At 37.7% G+C, this 21,853-nt stretch overlaps 1 protein-coding gene across 1 annotated transcript in view; it reads right to left on the bottom strand.

Moving 5' to 3' along the window:
* Positions 1 to 11,193: 11,193 nt before the first annotated feature.
* Positions 11,194 to 21,853, bottom strand: part of trpc7b (transient receptor potential cation channel, subfamily C, member 7b) — a 59,670-nt gene continuing 49,010 nt past the window's right edge. The window contains exons 10-12 of the mRNA XM_028008026.1: positions 18,286 to 18,366; positions 17,324 to 17,399; positions 11,194 to 15,939 (exon numbers count right to left, since the gene is read on the bottom strand). Coding sequence (XP_027863827.1) covers positions 15,800 to 15,939; positions 17,324 to 17,399; positions 18,286 to 18,366 — 297 coding nt within the window. The 3' untranslated portion in view covers positions 11,194 to 15,799. The remainder of the gene's footprint in view (positions 15,940 to 17,323; positions 17,400 to 18,285; positions 18,367 to 21,853) is intronic.

Raw genomic sequence — 21,853 nt, 5'->3', positions numbered from 1 at the left:
AGAACTAGCACTCCATATAGAACATAGCCTCTGATCCCACCAGAAGTATGCATGTATGTGTGCCTGAGCCGAAGAGACACGTGAAACGTGACACGAACTAAAATGAAAGCAGACTGAAACAAACAGGAGGTGACGGATAGTTGAAAAAAATGTCACATACAAGGAGAAATAAAAAACACAAGGGAACTAAAGTGAAAAAAGAAAACAAAGAAGTAGGATAAGTGTGAAAAAGTAGAACAAAATTGATAACAACCAAACGGGGGTGAAAAGGAGAAAAGTGATTCAGAAGATGAATGTCGGCCAAAAAAACTGCAGCAAGCCCATAAAAGGGAAACTATGTCGCAGGTACATAAAGAACCGAGAGGAAATTTAGCTGTATTTACGAGCCGAGTTGCTGCGACTGTGAACATAACTTTCTTTGTAATTCCCTCCTGGTTTCTCTCAGTTATTTCTCATACAGAGAAGGAAAATCTGAGTAAAAATCTGCAGTTCAGGAAATGGCCTGGAACAGCATTTCCTATCTGCCGATCGCTGCTGCCAATATGACTGATGCATTTCATAAGAGGATGAATTATTGGAACATGGTGGTCAATTATGGCTGATGCTGACTTTAACAGCTCAGATTTCATTAGCTGTGCTCTGATTACAGTGGATTCGTTTTAACACTCAAAGAACATGTGGGGCTGCCTGTGACATAGAGTACATAATAAAGTTAAAATGACATTATATTATATTAATGTCTACACTAAATAATTTAGTTCATATTCAAAATAATTTTTTTTTGCCAACGTAAAAATCTGAAATTTCCATGTTATAATCTCAAAAGAAATGTGCAAATTTGTCACAATAAAACTTCAAACCAAATGAGATAGTTTCCTGAACTCTGAGCTTTTATTAAAAATAGAAGTTCAAATAAAACTATTCCCCATCTGATAAATGTAGTTATCCTCGTTTTAAAAGGTTATATTTTCACATATTATTCAAAGTGGATTTCCAGATACTGATCAGCTCTGTCCCTACTTTGTTTTAGACTTTTTCTGAAACAAAGTATGAAAAGTAAACAAAATACATTTGTCAACTAAAAGGTTTAATCTACAATTTGGGCAATTTAGAAGCCATACACTTCAATTCAATTCAGTTTATCTACGTAGCACCAATTCACAACAAATCATCCCGAGGCACTTTACAAAAATCGGAAAAAAAAAAGAAAATCAATTGAATCATGCATGCATTCTAATTAATCCTTGTTATCAAGTACGGAGCCCTCTAGGGGACATGGGGAATTTTTTTTCTTTTGCGTTCCCTCGCAAAACATTTGCGTTACCTCGCAATACTTTTGCGTTACCTCGCAAAACTTTTGCGTTCCCTCGCAAAACTTTTGCGTTACCTCGCAATACTTTTGCGTTACCTCGCAAAACTTTTGCGTTCCCTCGCAAAACTTTTGCGTTACCTCGCAATACTTTTGCGTTACCTCGCAAAACTTTTGCGTTACCTCGCAATACTTTTGCGTTACCTCGCAAAACTGTACTGGTCAGTTATGCAGCATAATTGAATACTGCAAGCCTTTCTTACGGTGGGCGCCGTACTTTATGCTTTAATATAAGGTTATGTGAGGTTTTTCCATGAATGTTAGTATCTTTTTGTGAAATATCTGAAGTTTTATATCTTTCTTTAGGATAGAAAGGCACCACAAACCTACGATATAAACAGAAACCTTCCGTAAGTAGGAAAGAAATAAAAATACATTATAATTTGGACTATTTCTGAGTTATTATCGCGGGTAATAAATCATCTGACAGTTTTGATTGTGTCTCTGTTGTGTTCGTAACCTGAATGGTTTAAAGAGCTGCTTTCAGTGCCGCTCCATCTTCGCCTTAACAGACATAAACATGCAGTAATAAATCGATTTTCAATCAGTGTTTTGCACCAAACAGTTTTTACTATTAACAAGTTTTTATTATTAAAAACACGACAAACTAATGATGGTAAAGGGCCGCACTGGGTTAACTCTGGGAATCTCATCTGTCCGTTTATCAATCAACTCCAAACCTTTTCTTTGTTCTGTCACAATTATCGATTTATTCCATTTTGATGATCAGGTTCCAAACTTTGCAAGGACTGACCGCCCCGCTCACCGCTTCCTAATACACACAAAGCCAGTATCCTTCCCATTCATACCTGGTGACGTCACGCCCACATCGACACACCCACCACACAAGTGTCAAAGTCGCTGCTCCTGTCATATCAATAATTACTTATTTCATTCATATGGCTCTTACAGAGCCTCAGTGAAAACTTGTTTATTATTATTAACTGTTTGGTGCAAAACACTGATTGAAAATCGATTTATTTTTTCCTGCATGTTTATGTCTGTTAAGGCTGAGATGGAGCGGCACTGAAAGCAGCTCTTTAAACCATTCAGGTTACGAACACAACAGAGACACAATCAAAACTGTCAGATGATTTATTACCCGCGATAATAACTCAGAAATAGTCCAAATTATAATGTATTTTTATTTCTTTCCTACTTACGGAAGGTTTCTGTTTATATCGTAGGTTTGTGGTGCCTTTCTATCCTAAAGAAAGATATAAAACTTCAGATATTTCACAAAAAGATACTAACATTCATGGAAAAACCTCACATAACCTTATATTAAAGCATAAAGTACGGCGCCCACCGTAAGAAAGGCTGGCAGTATTCAATTATGCTGCATAACTGACCAGTACAGTATTGCGAGGTAACGCAAAAGTATTGCGAGGTAACGCAAAAGTTTTGCGAGGTAACGCAAATGTTTTGCGAGGGAACGCAAAAGAAAAAAAATTCCCCATGTCCCCTAGAGGGCTCCGTAATCAAGCAATAAAGTCAAGTTCAGTTAATTATTCACATTAGTTTAAAAAGTTTCTATTTACGGAAACCCAGTAGATTGTTTCAAGTCATCGACTTGGAGCATTCATTCCTCCTAGTATCACTTGCATTGTGTTGTTGACTTTGCAGCAGTCCCTCATACCGAACATGCATGTAGCGACAGTAAAGAGGAAAGACTCCAGCAGAACCATGGTCGCTCAGTATGAGCAGAAAGTTCATAGCAGGAGAGGAACAATTGCAGGATGGCAGCATTATCTCAGGTGATGCTCCCTCCAGGAACGTATCACAGCCAAAACAAAATCAAGACAACAAATCTGAATAATGATTAAGGATTGAAATACGGCAAAATCCTAAAAGCTGTGTAACTATTCTGATCTTAAAACTGAGGGAAACGAGAAATGAAGGATTCCTGCCACACACATGCAGAAAACGCTTGCACATTTATTGGCACCATTCAAAGGGATTGTAAATAAACTTAAAATAAATCAGCAGCACATTCTTACGCCGAAAAATGTAGAAAAAAAAAATCGACCTATAACTTACAGCATTTTACAGCAGTAAAGAAAGAAATGTCACCTCCATATGTGAAAAAATGTAACAAGCATTTTCAAACTACTCTTTAGCTGATCAGATTATGTACAAACATTTTATCAATAATTCATTACTTCCTGTTTTTCTGGGTTGTAAATATGAACACAGCAGCTCGTTTCTTTTAGCCACCTTTCAAAATGTTAAAAAGATCATTTTATTTGTTAAAAACATGATAGATGTGTGATCTTCAAAAGTCAGGAAATGACTGAAAAGAAAATAGTTTTCCATCTACACCAGCAGATATCTAGAGTCAGATCAAAAATGAAAAATGTTAGAACAGCTGGAGCTTTGATAATCAAGGCTGAACAAGGAGCCCACCTTATTTTGTTACTTCACACAACGAGTAAGACGGTGAAGAGAGAACTGATTATTTCAAAGATAAATCCATCTTAAGCAAATATCACCTGTGGAGTGCTCTCTAAATGGAACAATACAATAAAGGAACTTAGGTAGACTTTGTTGGCTGAATTCAGATTGATAGTCATACAGAAATTTATTCAATTGTTCTTCATGAATGGTTAATCAAGAGGTCAAAGACTGAAGCATAGAGAATGATTTAGTTTCACTGTTAGCGTCTTTTTGCTCTCATTTAGTTTCTAGAAACTGCTTTAAAATGTCTTTTATTTATCCATTCGCTCATAATAAGGGTTTTTATTACACATTTATGCTTTACACATGGAGCACTTTTTATTCTCACTTGAACCCAGACAACAAGCAGAGGACACCGGGAAGTGCGGTTTCTTGCCTGAGGAGTCTCTGGCACGCTGCAGGGCCAGCAGTCAGAAGGTTGTCCCTGTGATGATTAATTAGATACACGTCCAAAAGACTTTCAGATCACAACTGCAAAAAATTCCAGCTCTGTTTTGAACCTTGGAGGGCCTGAGCGGACATAATTCTCAAACTACAATAGAATATTTTGTGACGATGGAGGATGAATATTTCTCTGAGGGGGCTAAAAGAAAACGCATCCAATTACAAAGATGCTCTCGTGACACATTTATCTCGAGTCGAGGCTGCCTCCACTCTCATCCCTCGGTGCAGCGGTTCATGGCCCTCGCGGCTCTGCGGAGCCACCTGGAGAGCCAGTAGGAGCTGTCCTATCAGGCTCTTCATCCATCCTGAACTGGTGCAGGGCGGCTCTGAGCAGAAGGTAAATGCTCAGCAAATCTTTTCATCTTGATGCTCCCGCCCCTCCCCGTGGCCCTGTCCTGTGCCACTCCATCACCTCCCTGACTGCTCCAGAAATGAGATATTGGCGTTACGCCATTGGTCAGAATTCACAGCAGAAGTCACACAGTCATGAACTTTGGATTCATTTTGCCAGCCGTCATGCCAGAGAAGTAAAACCGAGATAGAACAAGTTAGAAATTATTCTTACGTCTCCAAAGGCACGTTTTTTCTGTTGGAAAAACTTGAATACGATTGGAGGCTCGTGACAGCTTCCAGCTCCGTGGCTGTTCTTTAGCTTGTTTAGCAGGAATTTGTTGATAAAGTCACCTCCAGAAGGCGTTCTTCTTACAAAGTACTGCGATGACAGGCTGAAACAGCTTACGGGTGTGATTAATCTCCTGGATATAAGCTGTATATGTGTATAAAAGCGACATGCAGCACATGCGCCACTTTAGAGCCAGGGATGCATTTGAATTTAAACCTGCTTCCTGGCAAATCCCTCGGAGTATTTTTGCAATCTTTCTGTTTGTCGACCAGAAGGTATGTTGATTGCAAAAATATACACACTGTTTAGCTTTTTAAAATTACGACCATAAACCTCAGTATATCTTATTGGAACTTAATGTGATAGACCAGCTCAAAGTAATGTAAGAGGAAAAACATAGATGGATTCCAAAATATTTACAAATAAGAACCTGAAAAATGGGGTATTTGTTCCTCAGTACTTAGCTAAATCCTATTTTGCAGTTACAGCTGGAGGACTGCATTGTGTCTTTACCTACTTAGTCAGACTCAACCCTAACCCCTGAATTTAGGTCTAGACTTTGACTGAGCCATTCTGGAGAATGGCTATGCAGTGATTTAAATCAATCCATTGTATCTCTGGATGCACGTTTAGGGCTGTTGACCGGATTGAAGGTAAACCCCCAGGCCAGTCTCAGGTCTTTTGAAGCCACTCACTCGTTTTCTTCCATGTATCTTCTAATAATCCCTGACTAGTTTTCCTGTCCTTTGTAGAAAAAAGCATCCCACAGTATGAAGCAGCAACCGCTTTGTTTGATTGCGGGCATGGTGTCTTCAGCGGCCTGTACAGCTTTAGTTTCCTGCCAAATGCTTTGGTCTCATCTGACCAGGGCGCCCGCTATGACCCCTACAAGGTATGGCATCTGTTCCTGCTGTCATACATCAGACAAGAGGCTGAATGTTACCTTGGAGCTGCTGCTGGAGAGCCACAAAGAAGAGAGTCCCATCTGCTTCAGTACTCCTTAAATGGCACAACCTCATAAGCGGATCATACCATTTGATTGCAAGGAGGAGGGAAATTTGTTATTTGTTTAGTTTTTCTAATATTTTGGGCAACTCATTGTGACCCAATGGCATTGGATTTATTTACAGGTTACTTATTAATAATGTTATTTCCAGTATCTGAATGTTAGTTTGTTGGCCATTTACAGCAGCAGTCTGATCAGCCGCTATTTAAGTTTCCCTCCATGTCTTGTTTGCCAGGTCAGTTTGTGCTTGTGTTCTTTGTGTTACTACCTGAATTGAAGTCTATTATTTTGGCCTGAAGTTTGGGTCCAACTTATCATTTTGAAAGATTTCTTTTGTTGCTGACATTTCTGTTAAATTAAGAACTATTTTTGAAAACTTCCAGTGTCTGTCTGTCTGGTCTGCGCAACCTCTGACGCATGTTGTGGCAAACTGTAAATGTGACTTTTCACGGCTTTCTTGTGTCTTAGTTACCACTTTTCAATTATTAATATAATTACAAACCCCACTTTTAGGTATATCTATAAAAGGTCAAAACGATACACTCCAATGTTATTTGATGTTTAAGTTTGGTCAATGAAATATAATCCAATAAGCATACACTAAAATTTAAATGTCAAAAAGTTCAAGAGAAATTCACACTTTTGCATGATTGTTGTTTCCATGCTAAAAGTTGTATGGTGTGTAGATCTGCATGGGTTTCTGTGCGTTAACGCTCCAGTGACTGTGTAAAGCTTGCAGGTTGCATCTGAGACCACAATAGAAGCTTTTGTGAAATTGCCATATTTTAGACCTGTGAATGCAGCAGAAGTTTATCTCCCTGAGAGAGCGTAGGAGACTCTTCTCCAAATCCATGGATTCCCTGTCTCTCAGTGGCTGGAGGTCACAAGGCTCCATGCTCTCAGGAGAGAGCGAGAGGAAGACAGAGAAAGACAGATGGAGACACTAAGAGGAGAGAAGACGAAAATTCTTCCTCACCTCGGGCCACAGGGACAAATTACACCAGAAAAGCAATGTCACTTTATACCATGCAGCTCAAAGTAACAATCAAGACACAAACTAATCTCTATGGAATGGCTGGGGTTTTTGTTGTTGTTTTATTTTGCAATCTATTGTCAGATTGCATTTCACACATATAAAGCATCAATACATTTAACTAACTACATAATTGTCTTTTATTAAAACAGAAAACTATGCTCACCGATGCACAAAGTCACTGAGTGAATTGTTGAGTAATGCCCCTAAAGCTCAAACTCATATCAGAAATGTAAGGGAGAGCATTGAAGGAAGTGAGATAATAATTTCTTCTGTGAACCTCCAGGACCCCGTGTTCCTCAGACTAAATTTATTACAGCAAAGGGGCTTGGTTGTTTGTGCCTGCAGGCTGTGCAGCATTTTTAAACTAACCCGATTTTTTTTCCTGCTTTTGCGTTATTTTACCCAATAGTCTGCACAGTACATACACAAAATGCACACTAATCCCTGTGTGAAAATGATGTCTCATGCTCCATGAACCACTCTTTAACAATTTGAGTCTGATCTTTGTCATCTTGGAATACGCCCATGCCATCAGAAAAGAAAAAAAAAAAATTGATGGATTAATCTGGTCATTCAGCATTTTAGTACTCAGCTGATCTCATAATGTTACTGAACCTGGACCTGACCAACTGCAATCATAGTGCTGCCTCACAGACTGCTACAGTAGCATCACTCTGTTCTGCACCCATCACTCTGGAAGAGGGTAAATCTGGACGCATCAGACCACATGACCTTCTTACATCATTCTAGAGTCCAATCTTTATGCTCCCTAGCAAATTAAAGCCTTTTTTCCAGGTAGCCTCACTAATCAGTGGTTGTCTTATAGCTACACATTTTCCCCTTCACACTGTGAATGTGAAAATGCTCTTCCATTCACCATTACACACAGCATCAAGTTCTGTTGTCTATTATTATTATTTTTTTAAATTTGATTTAATTTAAGTGATCACCAATTATTATCACTCAGGATTTTTTCGGACCACATCAAAGACGATGATCCTCCTTTTGTCTTCCAGTTTTGAATAAAGTGTTGGACAGTTCGTAACACAATTTAAGTAACTTCTGCAGTCTTTTTAGATATTTTCTCAGCATGCCAATGATTTCGTGGCACCTAAACAGACAAATAACTTTTCCACAACACCTAAATGTGTCTTTTGACATGGTTGTTTAAGAAATGAGGGGCTTCTCATTGCATCTACTGGGGTTAAATAACTTGTTGCCAGAATCCAACATTTGAATGATTTTTTTTCCCTGAAGGTTTTCTGCAAAATAAATAAGGTTGTCAAAGATATGAAAAAGAAAAAGGAAGACGTAGCAGACCTGACAGGATTTTACAAGATGCCTATTTAAGGGAAGTTTCTTTTTTTTTTTTTTTTTTTTTTTTAATGACAGCTTCACTTTGGCTACAAGCAGACCCGGATAATAAAACTGAGTGGTTCAGAGACAGCTTAAAACACTGCAGAGAACGCTTTGAGTGAAAGGTATGGATGAGTTTGACTTCTCATAAACATCTGGATGTATGTAGGACCACAGTGTTTACAGTGTGGCTTTATGGGGGACTGTTTCAGGATGTGTCTGTTTCACGCCAAGTGTGTTTGGTGGGGTCAACTCAGGTGCAAGACCACCCCACCAACACACTCACACTTACAGGCAAATAAGGTTTCAAACTCCACATTAGCTCTTCGACTTTCAAACCTTCTAAAAGTTACTTTACATGAAATAAGTGAGGTGGGAGTAAGGACAATTAGTGCAGCTTTAAGACCCACAGAGTTATGTTAAGTACAATTGTGTGTCAGTTAAATATTTTTTCCACTGTATATAAGATTAGAATCTAGAGGAAAACTTTGACAAGGACACCAGTCAATGAAAGCTGATCAAATGGTGTTATAAGTATGACTTTATGTTACATTGCTAATTATTTTCGGTTTCTGTCCTTATTAAAGTTAAAAAAGTGCAATATGTCATTTGACATGCCATATGGTTTGTTAGAATATCTAACAAATGGGGATTTAAAATGCTATTTCAGTATGTTAATGAACTATGATGTCTCTCTGTTGAGTTGCTGCGGCTTCAGGCACATGAAGCACTCAGTGTTTAAACAGGAACAGAGTAAAGTGACATCTGTGTTTGGATCTGAGAAAAGGACAGCGCTCACTGGGGTTGCTGTCAGTGTTGCGTATTTGAAGAAGATGATTCTTGGACTACAGAGCAAAAGTCTAATGATATGTTTCAAACTTAAGGCTCTGGAGCCAAATCTGGACCGCCATAGCTTCTTATGTGGCCCTCTAGACTCCAGAGGGACACAAAAACAGAACCTTCAAGATATCAGTTTTGTGTTTAAATATTTTATCAGTCAAGGAGTTTTTATCTGTATGCTGCCAGATTACATCGAAGTGAATTATTATTTAATTCTTAGAAGAACTCATATGAAGAGAGCTATTTATCCAAATTTTAACAGTTTGTTAATATAGAAGATTTTATCAATATATTCTGCAACAAACAGAATCCTTTGAGGAGATTAACAATATTAATATGGCCGAAAATGCCATGTGAACTCATTGGCCATCAGTTATGAAATTACAATAAAAACATACTGATCAATAAGTAAGAAAATCTTACAATTTTCTTATGTTGTAGTCAGTTTTTGTTAGCAAGTTTAATGTTGTCTCCCTCATCAGATTAAAGATGGCATAAGTGGAACACCAAAGACAAAAAGATCAGCTTCGTTCTTCTTGTATTGCAGAGATTGATTTATTTTTTTCCTAGGTACACATATGCAGTGCTGGTTGCAGGTTTGGGGCCCAAAACCTTACTAAGTCATTACTTTTTTCTCTTACTCCTCACATGTCTGCGAATCATTTCATGTGACGTGTGGCACTGATCTGAAAACGCTGCTGAAGGAGATGATTTGCATATTAAATGGAACCTCCTAGCATGTAAATGTAGAACTCCCTACAGAGCAATTCAGTAAAAAGCCTTCAGTTTAACCCAACCACAGCAGAGCGTTCTGATAAGCATTAAATGAAAAGATCATGTTTCTACAGTTTCAGCTTCTCTTCATGCAAGACAGCAATCACTTGTTCTTTCATGTATAAAGCTCTTAATGACCATGCTCCATCTTTTCTTAAAGAACTAATGATTAAATTTTTTACAGCAGTGCATTTTACTCATTAACTACAAGTTTATTGTTGAAAATGTGCATTTTTGATAATGCTTATAGTTAGAACTGACTCCAATTATCGATGTACTGTAGGTTATGCTGCCATAGGCATAGGATGGTAAACAATACCAATCACTATACCTTTACTTCTTTTCTTTTTGCCTACTATTGCCTTCAGTATTTATGTTTCTTCTCTGTGTGAATAGCTGCTTTTACACATTTCATAAAACTGTCGAGACATGGGGCAGCATAACATGAGATAGGTAATTAAAAAATGATGCACAGCTCCTGGTCAGAAACAACCAATCAGAGCCAGGAGGAGGGGGGTCTTAATGATGTGAATCATTTGCACCAGGGTAAATCACAGCACTAAGACCCTCCTGCCGGCTCTGATTGGTCATTTCTAACCAGGAACGATGCATTTCTGCATTTAGCAGTAGGACCACCAAGGAGAGGCAGGGGCCTGAGTTTTTCACAGTGTTTGTCTCATAATGTACTGTGACAACTATAGTGGGAGTTTTGTTCAATGTGTAAAAAACATATGTTTTTTTATAAGTGTTATATGCTGTAGCTTTAAAAGTTACCTTTTGGTCTCTCTGAAATGGAATTGACTAAAAATTAAGGTAAGGTAAAGGTCTGCTGGTTTAAATGATTATTTTCTTAACAATGGGTTCTACTGAACATTAATACTATCTGAATAAAATTACAATTTTATATTAGCCTGAATATGACAGTATTAGATTAAATATTAGAAACTGTTTTGTAATGTTCCTTTAGCTCAGTTTTGCAAGCTAGCATAAAACTCAACTAAATTATTGAGTTGAACAGAAGAAAAATATGACGTATAATAAATACTACATCTCAGTATGTTTGAGTATACAGTTTGTTCAAGGTGGGATCCACATGCTGCTAAAATTTCTATTTCGAGAGCGTCTGTGGGCTTTGTTCCTTCTGAGTGTGTTTGTGTGCTTTTGTGGAAGTGTGGAGCAACTCTGCAGCCACCTGTCTGGTTTCGCTCCAGTACCCATCATCCAGGCAGGGACAAGCACAATTAGACTGCACCAGCACAGACACACAAAGTGCATTAATCCCAAACCAACCAGTTTAGATCATATTTATTTCAAGGATCAAAAATATGACAATATACAGTACAAGATTTTGGTCAGTGTGTCTCGCATACAAGTCAAAAATACAGTATTTCAGATACTTTATTTGTATAGGAACGATTAAACTTTCTCTTGGCCAAATCTTATAGTTTGTCTGATTTCATAAATTCAGAAAAAAAAACAAAAAACAGACAAACAATAAGAGCAATCAGCAGCTCTCACACATGACATTACTACATGAAGAGACTTTTGAGTTTTATCTTCTTGTCTAAAATAAAGGGCATTTGTGTATGTGAAACAAATTAATTTACTACAGGTTGAAAATAAAATGATGCAATAACTATCAGATAGATCAAATAAAAATAACCCCAAAAAACTCAGATACTGGCAAAAGTAACCCTGGGTCTTCTGAGTCTGGTTCTGCTCATGGGATTAAAGGTTTAAACTCTGTAGAGGAGGAAGAAAAGCCCCTGGAACTCGTTCATACACAGTCAGTGTTAATCAAGATAGAAAACATTTAAATTTTCCCAATTAAAAATAACTCATTGTTGTTAGAACTTAAGACTCTTCACTGCTCAAGTTGTTACTAAAATGGCATGAAACAGCATGGGAAGCGTTTCATTCGAACTTTTAAAGAGTTGCAGCAGAGTGCACAAAAAAAGTGAGCTGCAACTGACTGAGCTGCACTGAAAAGATTGGAATAATGGTGCCCAGGTTCAAAATTATATCAAGAAGGTGCTCAACCTCAGTTTGCACTGCTCTGTTAGACTACTTTTGTTGGATTTTGGAGCTGCTGAAAATGCAAATCAGGCAGAAAATGAAGATGAAAATCAGGAAGACTTCTGTTTTTTTGTAAACAGCACACAACCTGCGTCACGGCACAAATAACGCAGGCACTGAAAGAGAGGAGATGACTGAGACTGGACTGAGGAGTGAAACATAAACAGAAAAAGTTTATTTCTGTAGAGATTCTTTCCATAATGCAGTCAGATTCTTTAAGCAGCTGACACAGGAACCAATAATGGCTTCTTCACTTTGCAGAAGTGACTCAGTTTATAGTAAATGTCGCAATGTCTTCATTTTTTAGATAAAGTTATTAAAAAAACAGGATACCTAACAGACTGTGTGTTTTCTGAACATATTTGGACAAACAGATATTTAATATAGTGAGACACATTTCCACAAATCACGTGGAAATGTTTAAAACATTTAAATTTCCGGCCATTTTGAACCAATTTTTTTGTCTTCTCCTGACTGTTGAAGAGCAAAGGGTATAAGTGAAGGAGATTCAAAGTAATTTCCAACATACTATGGTCTGGTTATCTAAGCAAGTTCATCCTGAAAGCAGACGGTAAATTTTCAAAAACCCTAAAATGTCAGCATGGGACCTGCAGCAAGACTTTGCTGCTGTTTATATGAAATTGTATGCCTCTAAAATCAGAAAGAAACTCAACTTCAGTGGGATATGTGCGAGGAAGAAAGTTTTGCTCTCTAAGAAAACATGTCAGCTAAACTAAAGTTAGTATAAACATTTCCCTAAGCTAGAAAACTTATTCTTGATATTTTATTTCATGAGTAAAACAGGTAATTGTACTCAGGTAATTGCAAAGGGTGATATTAGATGTTCATCAGGAATAATCTAAGTTACTTTCTTACATGATTAAACATAAATATGTGGCCATAAAAAAATAACAATTGCACAATTATTAGGATGTGCACTCATGTAGATGTAAGCAGCTGAGATTATCTACTTTTATTTGCTCAGTCTATTGAAAAAATGTCTGATTTGCTTCTCATGAACAATTTAATAAAAGTATGTGAAATCAAGAAAGATGATTTCCGTTGTCATAAACTGTAGGAAATGCTGCAAGAAGGGTAAAGAAGTATTATTGGAAAAAGGTTGAAACTTGTGCCATGGTGAAAGTGTTAGATAAATATTATTACATCTGACCCACGGAGATTAATGTCTCATTTTGATTTACCCAAAGCAGCAGGGTGCTCATTCAGACATGACGTTCCCGTGTTCAGTCACCCTCAGATTATTGGAAAAGTGGTGCAAGTCTGTTAGGGTTTTTTATTTAATGACAATCTGAGCACAAATATGACAAATATTGTTTTTCTTTGCCTCGTGCTATAACAGTGCGCATCTTAGTTGCTGCTAGTCAAATTGTTGTCTCTACACAAAGGTTTATCAACACAAAAATGTATACTGTTAGCAATTAGTATAATATAGTCAATTACTTTTTTTTTATTGTGAACATACCATAAATCAGAAAATATGATCATTTCTTCAAGCTGCTTAGGCACCACATGCCAATATTTATTATGGTAAAGTCTAAGTTATTACTCTGCAAAACTAAACAACTAGGAATCAAAAAAGCTAAAATTCAGTTGTTGCCTACAGACTGTTACTGCTCATGTCTCAACGCTGTGCAGCAGAGTCTCGGGGGACAGGAAAAAATAGACCAGAAAATGACTCCATGCAGCTTCTGTAAAAGAATCTCACCTTTATAGCCAAATCAATGCATGTGGAAATAAATTCCCACATTGCAAGGTTCTCTCATCTCCCAAATGCACTGCTTCGCCTTAAAAAATCGACTCCTGGATTTTACAGCTGCAAACACAACTCTGTCAACGTGTTTTGACATTTCGGAAAATGTCCTGAAAATGGGTCATGAAAATTTCAGGAAACGTAGAAGAGAAAAGTAAGTATTGAACACGTTAACATTTTTCTCAGTAACTATATTTTCAAGTGGTTTACTTACATTAAATTAATATCAGATGTTGGTAACAACCCAAGCAAACTCTACATAGTTTGAAATCAAAGCAATTTAGAAAGGAAACAAAACTGAATCAACAAGCAAAGAAAGTGTTTGTGTTTAGAAAGTTACCGTATCTCCTGTCAGTGCTAATTGATATTAGGTATTCTAAAGCTCTGAAGAGATGTCTTATCATCAAAGTATCACACGAAGCAAAGATCTCTCCAACTTTGGTGTTGCCGAATATGCTTATGTAACCGGTTATAGGTGAATTGTTAAACTTTTGAATAATCAAAAACAGGGAGAGAATAATTTCACCACAAATCATCCACAACTGGTGGCTCTTTTAAAAATTTTTGGCAGGTGAGTGAAAAGAAAAATTAAGAGCCAAGGACCACTCAGAGTTGCTCTGCGTGGTCGCTGTGCACATTCACTGCACAAGACTCCACTGCTGAAGGAACAGCATGGTGACATTTAAAGTTTGCGGGAGAACATTTGGCCAACTCAAAGAAATAGTGAAAGAATATAGTGTGGCCATAAGAGACCAAAATCACTTTGGATAAGAATCTGAATATCAAACAAGGGTGGATTTTCTGTTTTAGCAAGACAATCCCAAACACACAAAAAGAGTTAAAGAAATTCTTAGTTGGTTTCAGAGAAAAAAAACCCCCACAAAGCTGCAGGAATCAACAAACTGACCAAAAGTTTATACGATAATCTACGTGGGCAATTGAAGATCAGAATACGTGGAAGAAAATCAAAGAACCTTTTAGTTTTAAAGACAGTTTGTTTTCATTTTAATATGGGGGTTACTTTGGTTGCTATTTACAAGGTGAACTTCAGGCCAATAGTAGAAAAACTTCTACTCTGAAAAATGTTGATGTTGTTCAATTCCTATTTTCCAGGCTGTATAAAGGATACACATTTTCTTTTTTGTCTTTGTGTGTATTTGCAAAATGTCTGCAGCTGAGTTGAAATAACCATAGTATCTTTTCATGCTGACTTAGCGCATTTATCAATTAATTAACTGGTTGTGTTCATTTCTAAGAGACACAAAAACATCAACTTACTCTTCAAACCATTTCTGTAAAGAGTTGAACATCAGTGCAATGAATACATGTTCCTGCTTCGACTTATATCATAGGTTGTGCATTGTGAATTAGAACTGCATTAATTAGACAGCCTTGTGTATAAAGGTGTGTGCATCATCTCAACCAGCATCAGCACTTCATCTGACAAATTACAAATATGGTACGTAGCAGGCATCTCTGCTGTGAGTAGCACTAGCAGTTTCTCCTCATTCTCTTGCTGTTCCAGTGTCTTCCCTTCGCTGGGTTTCCCCTCTCTCCTCTAAATTGGTGATAAGCTGATACACTGATATCTTCTGGCAGTGGTTGTGGGGCCCTCATTGCTGCACTGCATCGCTGTTGATCCCCATGGTGTCTCTTCATATCTCCTCACACTTGTCTTCTCCTTCTTACTCGTCTCTATCTTTCCCTCTAATTAGAATTGAGCTGTCAACACAAAGTCCTTCCAAGTGAGTTTATTTTCCTAACCTCACAGTCAGTTGCAGTTACAAAAGTCTTCTACTTTTCTTCTCTAATTGGTCATTTTGCATCCAAAGCACTTGGGTTTTTATCTAAAGCTAGCTCATTTTAACTCGGCACAGTTTCAATATTTTAAGCTGCTAACTATTCTTCGTTCATCCTGTCCATTCACATAAACATCCTGCCTCTCCATTGTCTCTCGTCTTCCCACTGAGGTCATGAACTACCTGGCCCGAATCTGCTTTCTACGCCAATCTTCTCCTCCTTCCTCCCTCCCCGTCGTGCAAGGCCTGTCAGTGTCTCATGGTGTTTTTGCCAAACTTGTCGCTGAGTTGCTGGATGAGCAGAGCCAGCTCCCCAGCGGCCTGGGACTTCTCCTCCAGCAGCTCATAGCGGAGGCTGGAAATGTCTTGCTTGATCTCCTTCAGCTCGCCTGCAACACACACACAGAAAAGAAAGAATGAAGTGAACAAACACCAATCAAGACGGGAACAAATCCAGGCATGAACTGGAGTCAGTGTGTAAAGTCTAAATGGACACGACCCTTTGAGGTTTTAGCATTTTATTTTTGATGTTTAGTTTAAATCTCTGCAATGTATACAGTATAGAAGGAGGAGGATAATTTTGTAAGAAATATTTTATTTACGGATGTGGACACATTCATTCATTTACCCCCAGGTTTCACTGAGGAAACCTAGATTGGCCAGTTCAAACCCAAAGGAAAACCAATCTGGCGGAGGAGATGTGCACCTTAATATAAGGAAAATTTGTGAAATTACTGAATACTGCAGTGATGATAACAGTTGCAGTCACATTTTCTTCACTCTTTCCTTCTGGTTTTGTCATCACAGTGTACCCATGAGCTATGGATAACGCACAACATTGCTTAAAAGCTTTCTTGTGCATTTGTGACACTGCACATATTGTTGCAGTGATGACAATTTGACAGTTAAAAGAAACTCATTCATGAGAATGTTCATATTTTCACAAAATTTAAGCATACATTTTATTTTGGTGCCAAAATAAAAAGCAACATAGTTAAAACTGAAAACTAAAAATAAACAGCATTCCTTTGAGCGAATGGCTGCTGTAAAGGTGACCCCATTCAGGTTATATTTTCACTCAACGGTCGAAAGCTCTCCTGCATATCTACTTTTGATGATGCAAAGATAAGACCAGGTGAGATGTAGTGATAAGATACAGAGTGAAGAGACAGTGGTACATGGGTCCAAGTCAACTCCACTTTATGATCCTTTCCCCTCCAACTAATCACAGAAATATGTTGCCCAGCAGAATCTGCTGTAGACAATAAAATCCTGAGCTTTGTGCTAAAATGATGCTGTAGTTTTGAGCACAAATGGCAACCAATCGTATCATGGTCTTTTGATTCAGCAATGCAGATTCAGATTCCTGGTTTAAGAGGCTGTGTTATTGTTATTAGCTTACATGTTTTATACCACAAAAGTATGATAACGTGTTTTTTATGGCTTTCCAATAAGTTCAAATAAACCTCAAGTAGTCGGAAGATTCTTCAAACCCATGCAGGAAATGTCAAACACAAGGAGAAAACTGCTTGGATATCAATGAGTTATAAAAGTCAGTCTGTTGTGTTAAATGGATTAGCTAACTACTCCAATAAACATTTTTATTTATGATTACATGCAGCCTGGTAAAGAAAAAAAACACATTAAACCCAAGGATGTGCAGATGTACATAGAAACTCACTGATCAATTCCTGCCCACACTTCTACACTCATACCATTATGAGCTGATAATGATGCAACTGAAGTGTGCTGAATTGAAAAAGCGATTCTTACCCTCATTCACTTCATCACTTTCTTTGTCCACTTGAGCTTTCAGCACATAACGTTTAATGAGCCGCTTCATGATCTTCTGCAGTGAGGAAAGAAAAAGGTGAAGATTAAAGACAAAGGACACAGCAGCGGGAGGTGACAATGCATTCTGCATTTATGAAGACAGCAAACTCATCGCATTCTTGAGACAAAAAGAAAACAATGCTAATTGTGGTACAGAGTTTCACTCGGCCTCTCAGACAGTGTGTAGAATATTGAGTATTGATTTGTAACCAGTTGCTGCTGCTGAGCCTGAGGCAGTCAGTCTCTGAATGTAGGCACTCTGGATACGGGTCGATAGCTGCCACCATCCAAACAGAGCGCTTACATATGTCTAATCAGGTGACAATTCCCTGCTGTGTGTGTTTGGGGTGTTGGTGTGTGTGCAATGGATATCCTTAAAAATGTACAAAACTAGAATATTTTCAGAAAAAAAAAAAAATCCAGGTGACCTGTGAGGATTTTCCTCACAGCAGAGTAAAAATGAGTTTCGACTTTTACTTTGTGAAATAATGTAGTATAAGTTGATGCACAGAGTGTCTTCATCTCAATTACTCTCAAAGATCTCATTAGAGGAATTTTCAGCCATGTTCATTATTCTCTCTCTCTTTGTACAAGTTCCCTTTCATTTCAAACTTGTTACATTCCCTTATTACTGTCGTTTGGTTTTGTCTCACTTACACCTCCTCATCTCTATCGCACCTTTTCTTTCCTTCCTTCCTCTGATCCTGCCATCAGCGTCCATCCAACCGACCTCAATCTGTGCAGCTGCAGTTCTTTGATTTCTCTCTGCTACATATTCCTCTGCCTGTTTGTCTCACATTTCATTCTTCCTCCAGATTCAATCTAATTTCCAATTCCCTTCCGTCTCATCTTCACTCCACCCTAAACTTTGTCATCTGCTTTCAGTTCTGTCAATCTCTCACCTGATATCTGGTCGGGTGTTTTCGAGCTTTTCTCTGGATGAACTCCTCTCCTGATCGTGTGTGAGACCTAAACCGTTCATCCTGCAACAGCAAGAAGTAGAGACACTTCAGAATAATTGAAGTTCTTGTGAAGGATGTTGGAGAAGGCTGCAAACTAAAAACTAAACAAATGACAGTGTTCAGTATTCATGAGAGAATCAGCAACGTTGCTTTATCTGAAATCAACTCATGTTTTACCTGCTAGATAATTTGACTTGGGTTTGTAGCTTGTGTGCTAGTTTCACATTGCAGTGTGAGACTTTTACCTCTAGTGTGGACAGACAAAATAATCTATTATACACTGAAAGCATTAAATCCACAGAGCATTAAAAATCTATCAATATAAGGTCTGATTAATGTGAAAATATCAAAAAGCCAGAAAGGAAAATGTAACACAAAGATGAATTTACAAACTTATGTTAAAAACATTTACCCATTCTTCAGATTTACAATCAAGAAAAAAAAGCACTTTTGAAGCCGTGATTATAACCTATTTGTAACTTTATTTTCCCTTTCAACCAAAACCACGTTATAAGAGAACAGAATACAATCCTTAAATGGGTTGTTGTATAAATATTTTCAATATTTAGTCCTTAAAATACAATGAGAAATACAATATGAACTGAAGGACTACGTCTGCATGTCTGAAAACATTGAAACAAATGAACCACTTGGGTTCTGGTCGTAGATTTCTATGCATTCATCATCAGCTGCGTATCGTTAATTCTGACCTTCTTAAATTAATTAATCAATCATTTCAAGGGGAATACAGATCATATAACATAATCTAATTTATTTTGGATTATTTTTTTCTGTTTCACACAGCTTACAAATTCTACATGAATCCCAACTAACATTGGGTTAAATGTGACTTTTCAAGTTGCAGAGAAGACAAAGGTTTGTAGACATTAACAAGGTCCTGGCATATTTCCAAATGTTGTTTTTTTTCTTTTCTTCTTCCTTCATACGTTCTCTCATCCTGCCACCTAATTTTTATTTATGGCTGCAGAAATCCAACCCTCTTGTATTTCCAAGTTTGCCTTGCCTGTCACTAACCTGCACTGTTTCTGTGCACCTTTGGAAAGCCCTGGCACTGTCTTTGAGTTCCTGCCTGTGTGATCTCAGTACTCTATGCTCTCAAACCAGACATCACCATTACATGTCACCTACCTAGGGCTTAACTTTATGAGAAGAACTGCTGGACTAACTTATCTGCATCTGTCACCCATCTCACTGCCAAAAAACAAGTGAGAGAGAAAACAGTCCATAGCTACCTGTCCACCCTCAGTCTGCCACGCCACTCACCATACCTCCAAGCCACAAAGGAAACAATGACAACTGTACCGACCACCTACTCTGTTTTATTGTCTCTGCTGCCATCCGGAGATCTCTTGTCAACTCTCCAACGGTAAGGCTTCATCAGCAAGAAAGTAAGATCAATAAATAAATACATTTATAAAAAGTCTCACTTGAATGTTACAAATTCTTCTTTTTTTCAGGGTTGATTCATTTTTACAAAAAACTGGTTAAACTTTAATTGTATGTTCTTGTGATTTTCTGTCTGGATCAAAATTCAGGGACAAAACATGAGATTTAAAGCCTCACCCTGACTCATTCAGACATACTTCTGGTCCTTTCATTCATTACCTCCTCTGATAATAATGTTTTTCCAACATTATTATCAACATTATAATTCGGCTGGCCCATGTAGGCAGCAACAAATGTCAGAAGGTGCTGATTTTGTAGAAAGTGTGTCTTTCTTGGCCCAGTGCCCATTCACTCCCTGTTTATGTTAAACAGGAGCTGAGAGGTGCAGTGACACAGGCTTAGTTCACTGGGCCAAATAAAACAGTCCAGTTAAATGAGCTCAACCATTTCTGCCAACAGTAGCCAACAGTAAAAGCGTTTGGTTTCTCTGCAACTTTATCCACACATTCGTGATACTCCCATGAGATTACATGTTGCTAAAAATCAAAGAAGTTGACTGTTTTATGACTATCCCACGTTGGAAAAAGTACAGTTTAAATAAATAATTAAAATCCATTTTGATAATTTCATCAGCCTAAAAAAAAACAAAGTGTCTGAAATTCAGACAGAGAGAAAAGGTTTTGTGCTACTTTATAAAGTGTTTATGAAGAGTATATTATTTATTAACTGCAAGAACTTTAAAAAAAAATATTTTTAAGAGAAGCATTTCTGCAGAGGAACAGAAGCCAGTGGCTCAGATATCCATTTTATTTATCTATTCACCACATTACTGCAGCTACACCCAGATGAGACCGAGATTTCCAGTTTTATGTGAATGCTGAGAAGGCATCTTCTATGCAGAAGTCTCCCCAAAGCCAACTGGCAATGTTAAAATATATTTCCTGTAATTCTTAGTCAACATTAGAAGCTCGATTTGCTGGGCTCTCCTGACTCTGTTTAACTAAGATTCACATAAAGTCCAGGCTGGCAGTTTCCAGCCAAATACCAACACAATATAATCACATCAAATCCTTGACTTTCATTATAGTTTCACACATAGTTTTAAAGCAATCAGGTGGCACAGCTGCTTTTGCTCAAACATTTGTTTTAGTTTAATGCCCACATGCACCCTTATATTATAATTAAAGTACTGAAAGAGAGAAAAAATGAATCAGTGGTTCAGACAGACCACCCCATCACTCTTAAATCTCGCTTGACATCCTCAACGCTTTCCTGTGGGCTAATGCGGGCTTATCCATTGATCGCCTCCTGCACCTTCCTGCCTCTGCCTCAGTTAAACTGTCAGGTCTGCAGAAGGTTTTAGACACTCACAGAGGCAGCAGGGTGAAGCCTATCTTGTCCCTATCCGAAATCTGCCTGGGCATTTCAGCAAACGCAGGCAGAAGCAATGGGCTGACTAATAGCTCCGGTGAGGTGAGCCATTCCAGCCGAGCAGGCCGGCGGAGGAAATGTCTGCGGATGATGGCTGGCGCTACGTTTGATGCCATGTTCAATGTTCTCTGGTGTTTCCAATTAAAAATTAAAACTTTCTTTTTATTATAGAGATTTGATATAGAGAGATGCTCCACTTAAATCTGCATGTTTCCTAAATATACAGATTATACTTTCAGAAACAACCACAGACAGATGTCTAATTATAGAAGGAAAACGAAGATTTTTTTTTTTGTTTGTGCAACTATCATTCTCCCTCAGTGTAATTATGGCAGTTATATAGATCTATGTTGGAAATCAGAAAATGTTAATTTGACAGGAAGTATTTAGTACAGTAAATGCACAAATTAGTCTATAATTAGGGAGTCACTGCAGCAGGTTTTGTTTAACTAGAGAATAAAATGGAGATTAAACTGTCTGAAAATTATATTGAAAGAGAAGGTAAAAGAATAAGCTGCTTTTAAATTAATAATCTCCTGCAACATTAATTCAGGAGATAGAAATAAAATGACTTTAGATGAAAGATGCAGAGGAAAACATTGATGGAGGGATTATAAACCTCATTTTATATGAAAAACCTATTTAAAAAGCACTTACAGACATTGAACTT

The sequence above is a fragment of the Xiphophorus couchianus genome, chromosome 23 (genome assembly GCF_001444195.1).
Source record: "Xiphophorus couchianus chromosome 23, X_couchianus-1.0, whole genome shotgun sequence".
NCBI lineage: Eukaryota > Metazoa > Chordata > Actinopteri > Cyprinodontiformes > Poeciliidae > Xiphophorus > Xiphophorus couchianus.
The sequence above is the reverse complement of the archived record's forward strand: the minus strand, read 5'-3'. Positions and strand labels throughout refer to the sequence as shown.